Genomic DNA, 13241 nt, shown 5'->3' with positions numbered 1-13241 from the left:
ATCAGATACGAGGTATACGTTCGTACACGCGGAGATAATAAAGAAGAATCTTTCTCACGTCTCAGTACGTTATGGAATACGAAAATGCAATTAACGATTTCATTAATTCGTATGGGTTAATTATGCGACGGTTGTGCAACGATCGTTGTTTACAAAATTTCCGTGTTAAGAAGCCGTGCATTAAGCATGTTAAAAGTTGATTTTCATGTTCCTAGATCGAACAATGAATCGGTGAGATACGGAGATGAAGCAATAGGCACGTACGTCGGGCTTTATTTTTCAGTAATTAAGTGGTACAGTATATTTCATGGTAATTGAACAGGCGAAACGTCGAATAACGAGCGTACTGTATCTTCTCTGTTGATTCGCCATTATACGGCAATTAAATAGATTTCCATTATTGTTGGTAGGATCTTGCTCGGCAGGAAAAATTCATTACTTCTGTTTGCAGAGGATAATTTGTTTCATAATTAAACGTCGCGCTACCATATTGTATAGATGTTAAATATAATAATAGATAATGCGGCAGCTGAAACGAACAGTCGGATTTCTGCGCGACGTTCCCAATTTGTTGCAACCGCAGAAGAATAAATTACCAGTGAAAGTAAAAAAGAATATTGTACAAAGTTTTGCTGCTATTTATTTGCAATCGTTGCTGGTTCGCGAATTTTTTCACTGATACTTCGAAATCAAAGATCGTAGAATATGATAATAATTTATTTACGCTTTAATCTGTTACAAGAGGGTCGTCTATATCCATTTACATGTCTTTTATCGCACTATCCGTACGTATCAGTGTTTTCGAATATTATATACCAAGTATAAGTCTAATAATGCCCCAACGATCTATAAAATGTGAAAACAAAAAGTCATAATACTGTTCGAATATCCGAGCAGTCTTGCTGCTTCAGTTGCTATTCCCCGTCTGTGAATCTGCTTACGAAAGTATATTTTACGAAAGTACAGATTAAATATTATAAAATGTACGTAATGTATATCGACAAGTATTTATTATATAAAATTTATCAACTAATTAATTAAGCCCATTATCAAATTACATTTCGTAGTATATTTTGTACGACTAAAAATCGCTGGATTCATTGGAAAGATAAATCGTAGAATCTGAGAACAGAGGAACGTTTCATTGGAAAATAAAGCTGTATGTACGAATTACAAATAGCTAGCGTAAATAGCGACAATTTCGCGATCGCGGTGCAATACGGAGGTAAACCTCCGTCGAGTGAATTCTAATAGAAAGTGCGCTCCGCGAAGATCTCACGATCTTCGATTCATAGCACGACCTTCCCACGTGCAGTGGACTGTGCATCCATCCCCACGATGTGCAAGAACTGCAAGAAGCCACGCTGCTCAGCTCGTCTCCCGATCTCTATCTATCCTAGTCGAGCAACGATATTGCGAAACTACCAGTGACTCGTCTTTTATTCTCGTTTCCTTTTGTTCTCAGCATCATCGTCGTCGTTGTCGTCTTCGTCGTCTTCACTCTCTTTCATCGCGCTCGTTAGCTACGCTTTTGTCGCGTTTTCCTTTTTAATTTACCGATGCGACGCTTCTTCGTTCATTGGTCATCGCGTACAGGCTGAATCATCTAATTTGTATAATCGAATAATTTCTAGAACGTTGTTCAGAAATTAGAACTACCAGCTTAGAAAAATAGCGATAGTCCTTGCACCAAATACAATTTAATTTAATTTACAGTTATTATTCAGAGCAAAGATCGCAGATGTTCTGCGTTTTTGTAGTGTTTCCAAGAGCGAAAGATTATTTATTTATTTACTTATTTATGTATTGTCGCAATACCTTATCTCATCTCGTATACTGTTCTCGGCGCAAGATTTATCTTCGTATGTCCTTATAATCTCGTTAAAGTAGAATTAAAGCCAAAAGCAAACTTCGCACAGACCTCGACTTCCACTTAACCTATTCGACGTATCTTGCACCTATTTCCCCTGGTACATCATAGCCTAATAGGAAGAATATATTTTGTAGTTCTACTACGCAGGCTGATGAAAGTATTCGAATGTTACGTTAGAAACTTTTTTATTCGCTAATGGAAATTCTCTGCCTAAATTCGTACATTTCACATGCGAGTATTGGGTTGACAACTAAGTGATTGTGGATTTTGTCACTAGGTGGTATTGACAAAATCCGCAATCACTTAGTTGCCAAGCCAATAGAACGCGCGCCATCTTGGCAACGCTAAAAACAATCTTCTTTATTCGTCTACCTGTTTCGATGTTCGCAGACGTTCTACATCGTTCGTACTTACTTTAAACTTATCGTTCGCTGGACCAACTCATTCATTCCATTTATTCGTGCCACAATGAACACACGCAAAATTGAAGATTCAGTCGACAAATAGCTGTATGTAGGTGTAATCGTTCGAGCGTAACCATTGATTTAATAAATACATTTCTTTTGTCCCACGAATTTGCTTTGGACCAGAGGATACAAAACTACGCGGTAGGTAACGTTGTAGAATTTGTACTTACGAGTTACACTAACTAGGTAGTTCGTTTATTTAGACGAGTATTTAGAACATGTTCGTATCCAGATGTTATTAGACCATGTAAAACTTTGCTGTTTAGTTGAATGCGAATTTTGCAAGATAGATTCGAGAGAAGAATATTCTTCATCGAAAAAAGGGGAGAGAAAGATGGAGAAAAGGCTGTTCGTTCGTTATTCTTCGTTGACTGATTGTTCGTTTTGTATCACTTACCTACAGTTACAAGTTAATTTCTATAATCAAGCTGTACTTTGTAATTGCTTAGTGTTAAATTTGTTTGAAGTTCAGCTACGATACGATCAAGCAAACTTAGAATAACAAACGACAAAAGAACATTCGTTGAAATCGGTTGAAATCAATTTATTCGTTGAATAATTTTTTTGTCTCTTTTAGTGATGTCACGATTGTTTTACGCAATGCCGCTCTTAATTAGCATCTTATGCATGTGAATATTTCCGTTGCTTAATGAAAACCAACTGTATCATCGAATAACGTGTTTGCATATAGCGTTGTTCCATTAGAATGTTTACATCCTATTTTACCTCTGTATATTGATCACTTCTATTTTGAATTATTTTTCTTCTCAATCTTTTCTCTTTTTCTAATCCTTCTAGAGCTTGTTTCAGAAAAATTTCTTCTCGTCGATTATCGATAATGCAATCTATCGTATCTATCCTGATATTTATAACGCGTTAAAATTTCAACCCAATTTTGCCGAAATTAAACACATTTATTTCATACTTAACACTTTACCGACCGATAGTCGATTAATCGGTTTTCTGTTGCCGACGCTTGCCGACCGATAGCCTATTAATCGGCCTTTTGTCGCCGACAATCTTTCTCATTATTTGAACAGTAATTTGTTGTTTAATCCTAAAGTACACTTTGTTCGATTGCGTCAGTTGCGTTGCCTTGTAAGCTCCTACAGTTTTATACCAATTTGAAAAACTTATCGTTCGTTATGAACGAAAAGAATGGTATTGGAGAGTCCAAACCGACACAGAGCCGACGCCAGGGAGAATCTGCGCCTGAACTGCCGGTCAGACATGCGTATGCTGTTGAACCGCTAGCGGTCGGTGAAGTGTTAATTAATAATTCGTGAATTATGGATCGTTAGAAAGAATCAATCGTCGTATAACAATTCGACGTAATTACATTGTAACTTCGATATTCGTTCTGTATTATATTTTGTAATTTATTTACCTTATGGAAGATTCGAAAATCAAAATACGATCTATCCCTCTGTCAGAATCTGTTTTCATTTTTCACTCGAAAACTTTCACACGCCTGATTTATAGCGTTGCTCGCGTATATATTTTTCGTAAACGTTTAAGTCGTAATTTTTCAAATAACGTGAGATTTCCATGTAGATGGTAATACCAGTCTAACGTTCATCTATTATCTAACGTTACGTAGAGAAATGTAAATATCAAGTTTGGTGTATCGATTTCATCTTTATGGTACGTTATTTATCGCGGTTTTATATTCTCGGAGAAGACTTGTACTCATAAAATAGTACGATGCACGACGAGCATTCCCGCCGAAGAGAGTGTCAATTTCTTGCTCGTCCATCGTAGATGGCATTAACAGTTGCGCAAGCTCTATTACGGCTGTGCAGCTTGATATACTTCAACCAGTTGGATTTATTTGATAAGTAATAAACATGAAAGACAGCGAATTGCCGCGAAGTAAATCTCTTTTATTAATATTTCAAAGCGAATTCTTTTAGTATGTAAATTAATTAACATTTATGAAACAGTTGTTAATTCCGATAGTTGTAATATTTTTAATCGCTGATTTTAATATGTCGAGATATTGGAAGAAAAAAGAATAGATTTATATAATTCTGCGTGCTACGTTCGAACTCTGACAATGGGAAAGAGACAACGTGCTGAAATTTCCAAAAGACTCGAGGAAACAAATTGGAGATGGAGAAACAGATTTACTACCGAAGTTGTGGGAAATACGTTGAAACAAGTAGTGGAAACTCCGAGCTGCGAGGTTGAGGACACGAGAAATTTTCAGACATTATCTTTTGTCCCATTCTCGTTTGCAAGACATCTTCTTCGAGCATAATCGTTCTCGTAACACGAATTCGTCGAAGTTAATCGAACTTGACGCGTTATACGTGTTGGAACGTGTTCAATTAAAAACTGGCCCAGCGTATACGCACGCATTTTCAAGTGTATTTTTCTCGCAGACGAAGCATCTTACGATAAAATTGAATCCCACGTTTTTTACTTATTTTTACACGCAGTTTAACCTCCCGTCCATTGTTTACTCTCGTTTCGTTCTGTACGAGCCAAGTCCAAGTGTACTTGGCGAATTTTCAAACTCGATTTTCTCGGAAACGAACTCGACTTATTATCAACGCGATATCTCGTTGATAAATTTGAACGAAGAAGACGATGTGTCGTGGCTGGTAAGAGTGTGCTCCAGAGTCGTAGAACGAGAGAGGAGCCGCGCGCACTTTCACACGAGGCTGGAACTTTCATACGGTTTATCTGCTCGGTACGGTACGCACGAGAAGCGAGCGTTCGTTCCCTTTTCCCGTTCTTTTTCCACAGGATATATAATTTTCTATTATCACGTAAACGCGTCTGCTCGCTTCCAGTTTCCCAGCTGATTTGCTGAATCGCATTACCCTTCTTTTACGCTGGTGGCCTATACGCGATGCATTATTTATTGTGCTCGCTGCTAAAGTAGTGGAAATGAAAGAGCTACTACCACGAAGAACGTTGATTCTCTCGCGACAATGATGAGTTTCTTTTTCATCGGATCAGCGTTTCTTTTCCTTTTTTTCTCTCTCGTACTCTTTCTCCTGGCTTTTCTTTCGTAGGTTTTCTCTCGTAGCTTTGCTTTCGTACGTTCCGTCGCGTACTTGATCCATCGTAGACAAACTAGCAAATTGAATTGGCTACACGCGAGAGATCGAGTGTGACGAGACGATAGAGAAATCGTAAAAAATATTTTTGTTTCTTTGCACAATGACGAATGAAATTACATCTTGAGCAGAAACTTCTCTTTGCCAGCCACCATATATCCGTACCATATTTGTTGATCGTAAAATCCGCTTTTGGAGCCAGATTTCCTCCTTTTATGTAAGAGGAAGTAATCTAATAGCCACGCGACAAGCAGAACGATCTCGACAACGCGATCGGAGCTTTCATTTGTCCCGTAAAATGCCCACTTTTGTCCAACTGTGGCCACCTAGACAAGACTAAACGAGAAAGCCATCTGTACGATCGCGTTGGCGTGAACATCGTCGAACGAAAAGAGAAAAATCCAATAAAGAAAAAAAAAGAGAGAAAATAGCATGTGTGTAGCTATAAAAACTTGAAACATCGTAGGAAATATTCATCTTTTCGATATTCCACTCTGATATCTCTGTACGCGTGCCAAATTTTTTAATAGAACAAAGCACTCGAATAAATATTATAACGAAATATCGATCCTTTTTTACAATTATCAATTTTTTTTTTGTGTCGTAATACCTTTTTACGTGAACGTTTCGAAGAAGAAGGAGAATCTTGATTTGCCTTTTTCGGGTTAATTAATTAGATAGTTGTATTTATGACAAAAACCTAGTAGCAGGCAAAGTAATAGCTTACAGTGCCATTTAACTTGTTCTTCCGTGCAAAATGTTCTCCCCTGCTTAGCTTTACGTAAAATTTTTTTACATATTTTTATATAAACATACTTGCCGCACAAAACTTAAGGCTACTCTACACGTTACAATTTCGTGATCTATTCTGTGTATACAAAATTAAAGTTACTGAAATGAAATGTTTCTTAAAACACTTGAGATGCATTTGTAGAGTCGTCCATTTTAAGCGATCATCTAGAATATATTATAAGATACACATCTTCTTTGCCGCTTCATTTCTCCCGTTACTTTCTACCTATCTCTACTTCGATTCTACGTTCTGTCCTTTGGTACGCCCCTCCCAATCATTTTTCTATGTATACGCCATGTCTCAATGTCCGACGATTCCCAAGGTCACTTCCGTTTACATCCTCTCCCCCTCCAACATTTCCCGCCTTCCTGCGCGCTTTTATTCCACCTTCTATTCTCGCTCTTTTACCACCAAGTTTTATCCCCAAGTATCGTTCATTTGCCAAGCATTCTTCGACTCTTCGCCTCGTTTCTAAAAGAGAAAACAGTAAAAGTAAAATTCATTTTTCTCCCGTCAGTTCGATGTAACGATAGAAATTGATCTAGAAACGAAGTGGTCGCTTCGAGGATCCATAAAAACATCTAAACCGGCGAATTTACGTTTCGCGTAAACGCGTGTATCTCGTCTTAGAAAGTGACTAAATGTCCGTATCTATTCTTCTTCTCTCTCTTTCTCTCTCTCCTTAATTTTCTTTCCCCGCTTTCGTTGCCATTTTACGAGGCTTTGTCTCGGATTCAGTACTTCCATACAAGGTGTTCGATATTTCTCCCTGTAAACGGTATTTTTATTTGAGCGGATTCGCAGCCAGCGTTTCCCCAGCGAGAGAGAAAGTCGAGGGAACCACGACGACGACGACGGCGACGACGACAACGAGAACGATGGCGATGAATCTTCTTTTACTTCCATTTCCGGAATTGTGGGTCAAGTTCTTGCCCGAAAAGCAGATACAGCTGCTGCGTGTGCGTGGCTTGGCCACCTAGCGTGCCTCTCACGAAGGCGAAAGTTCCACGCGCCTCAGGACCGCTTCCGTGGTTAATACGATGTCTGAATATACAGGGTGTCACGATAGTTATCAAGATATTTTTACATACCGTCGATAGTTCGACAGAAGAATGGCACGAACAGGTGACGCGTCTATGGGAGATTTAGAAGGACGAAATTGTACAGAGCGCGTATGATGATACAAAAATACACACGCGGCATCGAAAAGTAGAGTGTGTATTCGTTAGAACGTTTAACACGTGGTTTGCCGCGAGAAACTCCAGCTATGTGGGCCACTTGAATTATACGCTGTTCGACAGCAAAAAGAAAAGAAAAAAACAGCGACGGAATACGTTCATCGACGCTCAAACAGCCTTTATCGCTATCCTGTTCAAGGATGAAACAACTCGCGCATGTTTTAAGTTAATCCAGAAGCAAGTAGAAAATACTATCGCGATTGGTTGTCGCGTTAGAAATTCTGCGTTTCGAGTGAATGCAGATTTACGCGACGGGAAAAATTCTAACGAATATCGGGACGATGAAATAGAAAAATCGTAATAATCGAGCAGAAAATCTTCATTTTACAATTCTTTCAATTTATATTAATGTTACAGCTGGGCAGTTTCCACGGTAATGACGAGGCAAAATATAATTCCCAGCAAGGACGGTTCACTCATGATCCACGCTTTGATCCCAATGTGGGACATGTGCAATCACGAGGACAGCAAAGTGAGTTTATTTATTCGTGTTTTATACGTGTACACTATCGTACGGAAGTATCCAGCTATGACATACTCGTTATTATTAATATTTTCAGTAGATTATCGAATAGGTGATTCAACGCGTGACATACGAGCATAACCTATACTATCGTCATAGAAATGCTTATTTCGTTTGCATGTATGCATGTACACAAATTATATATACACATAATTTCATATCTTGTTAAACATGTGCCACATCCTCTTCGTTGTTAATTACTTTCTTGTACTATAAAAAAATGTAATCGTTTTATCTTTTTTAAATGGGAAAAAGGTTTACACGTTGAGGGATTCGATTTTTCCTCTTAATCCAAATATTAATTCAAATATTAATTAATAGAAATTGACGAATCTGAGGACGAGGATATTGTCGGATAACATAAATGGTTTTATTAATTATTTATTAAGACTGAACAATTACAGATATCCTATTGTACATAGCGGTTCGATTTATTCGTAATCTTGAGATTGAGACGCATCTTGTCAAAAATAAGACAACAGTCAGATACGTAGCAGCGATATGGACAGTTTCCTATGTTCTGTCCGTTTTCGTTTCAGATCACCACGGATTTCAATGCGACGTTAAACTGCTGCGAATGCTACGCTTTGAGAGATTTCAAGAAAGCAGAGCAAATATTTATTAGCTACGGGCCCAGAACGAATTCCGATTTCTTTGTACACTCGGGATTTGTTTATATGGATAACGAACAGGTACGTGTCTACTAACGTTCAAAATTACCTTAATTATCATCGTTCTACGATGTTGCAAATCCTATATGCCCGTGCTATAATTGGCAAATTTTTTAACGAATAGCCTTTTTAAAATATTTCTTTATTATTTATTAGGTTTCTCAAAGTATTAGCTTCTTTTTACGGCTTTATTTATCATGTCTTGCCTACAGCAAATGTAATTATATCAATTAAAATAATATTATATTACAAGAAATAACAACATAAAATATTATTTCTACCACACATAATGAATAAATATAATAGAGACAATTTCACCGACTAATAAGCAAATAATTTACTCACAGAGAAAGAAACAGTTTGCATTTATTTCTTGCTCAAGAGATTAAGTAAATAATATTTATCTTTTTATTCTTGCAGGATGGCTTCAAATTACGGCTTGGGATCAGCAAAGCTGATCCTCTTCATAAGGAACGCGTAGAACTGTTAAATAAGTTAGATCTGCCAGCGGTTGGGGAATTTCTATTGAAACCAGGAACAGAACCGATCTCGGATACGCTGTTGGCGTTTCTTAGAGTATTCAGTATGCGTAAAGAGGAACTGGCGCATTGGATCCAGTCGGATCGCGTTAACGATTTGAAGCACATGGACTGCGCACTGGAAACTGTTGTCGAGGAGAATGTCAAAAAATTTCTGCTTACTAGGCTGCAGCTGTTAATTGCTAATTACCCGACGACTCTGAAGGTGAAAGTGAAATAAGACACTAGTTTGAAATACGAGGCGACCGCTGTGGCGGCATGAAAATTGCAATTCTTTCTGTTTTAACGCGTTCCCTCTTTTTCCTCTTTTTATAGGAAGATCTGCAATTGCTCGAGACCACGTTGCCGCGAATTAAGAAGTTAGCCATTCAATTAAGGGTAACGGAGAAGAGAATTCTTCAAGGCGCGCTTGAATACGTGCAACAATGGATCAAAGCTTAAGAATATGAATTTTAATCTCTATCAATGAAATCAAATCTTTATTTTTATTTAAATATGAATCTTACAATGGAATATAATTTGTATGGATTTGATTTAATTGTAGTTCCGAAATGATGGATAATTTAACACATCATTTGACGAATGACCGAACGTATATATATATATATATAATAACGTGCAAAACGACGAAGGATAGATAGAAAAGGGAGCAAATGGTGTAAAATACATTAAAGTATATAAAAAATTGAACAAACTATATATCTATGTGTATTAACAAGTATACAGTGCAAAATAATTGCATGTTCCACAATAACGTAAGTCTTGCTTTCGAGAGATGAGAGCTTCGTCAGTATAACATCGTTTTTAAAAATAATATCGATGTTTCTTTATTGAAATATAACTTTTCATCTATGTGCTGATTGAACTCTGATCTCTGATCACAAGAAGTTACAAATATAATACTCTTATTTTAGCTTTGATAAAGAAAGAGAGAGAGAGAGAGTGAGAGAAAGAAAGAAAAAAAAGAAAGAAAGAAAAATAACATGTACAAATGAAATGTTACTATTCATGGATATTTATTTTTCAAAGGAGATAGTTAAGAGATCTAATTCTTTATGTAAGCTATTGTGCGGTGTTACACAGGCCTACAAAAGTCAGACTTACAAACGATTGATACACCGTAAGATTTGTCGATAATTGTATCGAATTCTAATAATACGCATAAAAGTAAGACAAACAGCGAGTTCCAGATACATTTCAGCCATTAAAACTTGTATTGTATCATGTTTATCCCCGAGATTTTATGCGATTATACTTAAGATACAATTGAAGGCAGTACGCTTATGTGAATGGTAACTATACATACATGAAAAAAAAAATATATCAATGTATTTAAATAAACGCTATATATAAACCAATTCAATCGCGTATAACAAAGGATAATAAGGTAGAATAATAATTAATTAGAGATCGCTACAGCAGGACTGATAGCTCTGTGTATTGCTTTTTTCAATACATCGGGGCAGACATGATACAGCCAAATGCGAATGTCACGATAACTTAACGTTACATTTCTCTTCTAATACAAAACATAGAAAATTCACGACGTAATTACATTACTTTAATAAATTGCTAAAAAATTACCTTTACTATCTGATTCAAAAAGTTCTATATATTATTGGAGGGGTTACATGAGGGTCTTAATTATATTTTTTAAAGTAATATCATTTACTTTGCGATCATATGAGTATGTCGAGTAGAGGTGAGTGTGATGATTCTGTATTTTACATGATTGCTAAAAAAATATACAGATATATGTTTATTCTCGAGAGAAAGAGAGGCGAGTTTATTTCAGAACTTTTTGATCAGATATGATCAAATGCATTTATCGATGATTTATAAATTATTTGTTGCCAGTCGTATTTAATTGTGTTTAATATATACTACAAAGTGACTTATAGCAACGGCACGTTTTATTATTACGAATAATTTTTAGCAACCGTCTTCAAACCTTGTACGACTTACTTTTATACTCGTCATCTAAAAGTTGCAATTTATACTTATAGCGCGTTCTGCAGTCCGATTTTATTGTTTGCTAAGGATACATTATTATTTCCACTAGTATAATTTGCAGACTCGTTTCTTAATTCGCGCAGTATCATATCTCTGACTGACTCTTCCTTTTGCTCTTCATTGCTATCATCTTTTACTTCCTTCTTGACATTTACTATATCGTGATCTTCCTGGAGATGCAAGATTAAAGAAGGTAAGGCATAAAATATTTTGTCACAAAGATTGCACTGGAATGTCTTGCCATCTGTTGCCTGTAAGCAGTACTCGTAATCTTTCATAGAACTATATGTTTGTCTATGCAATGCTAAATGTTTTTCATGGTCCATAGCGAGAATAAATTCGTAAGAACAAATTGGACACTTTAAGTTATGCTTTGTCCACATTGTATGTGCTTTTAATCTATGCAAACTATCATAAACTTTACCACAAACAGGACACTTCATGCATTTATGATTATTTAGGGTCTCTCTGCTTTCGTATAATCCACTACATTCCTTACATTGATAAGTTCTTTCTCTTTTACATGCATGCTTAAACCAATGCTTTTCTAACTGTGGTAACAAATCAAATACTAGTTTGCAGAGAGTACATACGAATCTTCCTCGATGATCTCTTTTCATAGTGAAGTTCGATGCTCGTATGTCCCAATGTTTTTCGAAATTATTTTTACGCATTAAGTTTTCGTTACAAAACTCACATTGGTCCTGATGTTTAGATAGATGATTAAATAACATGCCAGGCTCTGTATTTGTGTAATTACAAAAGGAACATACAAAAGTATCATCTTCCTTGTATACATGTGAGTATAAATGTTTTTGGAATGAGTTTGAAGTGAAAAACATTGCACCACATGCTGGACATTTTAAATAAGGTTTACCTCTTTCAGTGTAATATAACGGTAAAGGTCTGAAGCTTTGTAACCAGCCAGCATTATCTTTGGAATCTAGAATATTTTGTTGATCCATAGAAGACTCTTCGTAATCTATTTCTTCCATGGCTGGCACACGTTCGTCTACGTCGGTAGAAATGATCGAATGTTCTTCCTCTTTTATTTCAACTATTGGTTCATGCTTCGGTATCAATTTTCTCAACAATAACACTTTATTATGTCGCTTAGAACGATGTCGAGATTTAGACTTTTTGTTAGCCAAAGAGCGTTCATTATTTAATTTCTTTGTCATTAATGCACTGTCTGATTCCAACTGCGTTATTATTATAAACTCTTTATTATTAGGTACAGAAGTAACATATGACAAAGGTGAATCCGCTCTCAAGTCATCCCAGTCACTGACAGTGGATTCACTAGTGACTTCTGAATCATTTTCAATGGACAAAAGGTCAGAGGATACGTCGTCTTCTTGAGATCCAATGTCATCGTTATCATCGTCCGCGGAAAGGAGCGCTGTTCTTAATATTTCTCCATTCGATATTGGATATTTATCTTTTTCATAGCTTTCTCCATCGTTTCTCCTCTCGTTAGTTTCTTCATCTCCCATTGCGGTTTTTGAAAAATCTTTGCATTCTGAATCCTCTAGCGTTAGCATTTTGCGTTTGTATAAGTCCTACGATTTGTACTTAATTACTGCAACACATAAAATTAGACATTACTCTGCTTATAAACTGTTTACACGAAGAGTTCTCAAAGATGAAACATAACCTCAGTTTTCATTTTATGCACCGCATCTTTCATTTTTAAACAGCTCAATCGTAAATGAACGATGATTAAATCAAATCTTTAAACAGTCGTTGTTAATGATTAAGTAAACAAACTGTACTTACATGTGGACATTTAACGTGGCCCCTCCTTACGACGCTCTTTACGGTGCAAACATCGATTTGTATCTGCGTGGAATTCTTTAAAGACGTATCAAAAGACGGACAAAAAAAGTATATGCCATAACGTGAATTCGTCATTTAATTTCCAAAATTTCACGCGAAACTCGTAAGTCTCAGAGTTCTTATTATTATTCACACTTGAATAACTTTGATCAGCTGTTTTCTGATTACACAAAATTGACAGGACGTCTCAGTTCGCGTCCAACCGATGACCTGCCGA

At 36.5% G+C, this 13241-nt stretch overlaps 2 protein-coding genes and 1 long non-coding RNA gene across 4 annotated transcripts in view; 1 reads left to right on the top strand and 2 right to left on the bottom strand.

The window, feature by feature from the left end:
• LOC100648643 (actin-histidine N-methyltransferase) overlaps positions 1-10530 on the top strand; it is a 26247-nt gene extending 15717 nt beyond the window's left edge. Inside the window, exons 4-7 of the mRNA XM_003398410.4 lie at positions 7797-7911; positions 8502-8654; positions 9054-9377; positions 9488-10530. Of these exons, the coding sequence (XP_003398458.1) occupies positions 7797-7911; positions 8502-8654; positions 9054-9377; positions 9488-9613 (718 nt within the window). The 3' untranslated portion in view covers positions 9614-10530. The remainder of the gene's footprint in view (positions 1-7796; positions 7912-8501; positions 8655-9053; positions 9378-9487) is intronic.
• Positions 697-2820, bottom strand: LOC125385804. 2 transcript variants are annotated; one of them, XR_007225459.1, is made up of 2 exons: positions 2288-2820; positions 697-1982 (listed from the first exon to the last, which is right to left on the bottom strand). It is a non-coding gene; the product is annotated as an uncharacterized LOC125385804 (long non-coding RNA). The 2 variants fall into 2 exon arrangements; XR_007225458.1 differs by lacking the exon at positions 2288-2820 and adding an exon at positions 2046-2173.
• On the bottom strand, positions 10172-13241 carry LOC110119144 (zinc finger and BTB domain-containing protein 17). The gene is made up of 2 exons (XM_020865098.2): positions 12965-13241; positions 10172-12767 (listed from the first exon to the last, which is right to left on the bottom strand). Exon 2 carries the CDS (start codon positions 12727-12729, stop codon positions 11173-11175), a length of 1557 nt encoding a protein of 518 aa, XP_020720757.1. The 5' UTR covers positions 12730-12767; positions 12965-13241; the 3' UTR covers positions 10172-11172.

This window comes from Bombus terrestris, chromosome 10, assembly GCF_910591885.1.
Source record: "Bombus terrestris chromosome 10, iyBomTerr1.2, whole genome shotgun sequence".
In the NCBI taxonomy this organism is placed as follows: domain Eukaryota; kingdom Metazoa; phylum Arthropoda; class Insecta; order Hymenoptera; family Apidae; genus Bombus; species Bombus terrestris.
This window is presented reverse-complemented; position numbering and strand designations above follow the sequence as displayed.

Coding starts and splice junctions, on each gene's coding strand:
- LOC110119144 (XM_020865098.2), bottom strand. CDS start 12,729: ATGCTAACGCTAGAGGATTCAGAATGCAAAGATTTTTCAAAAACCGCA.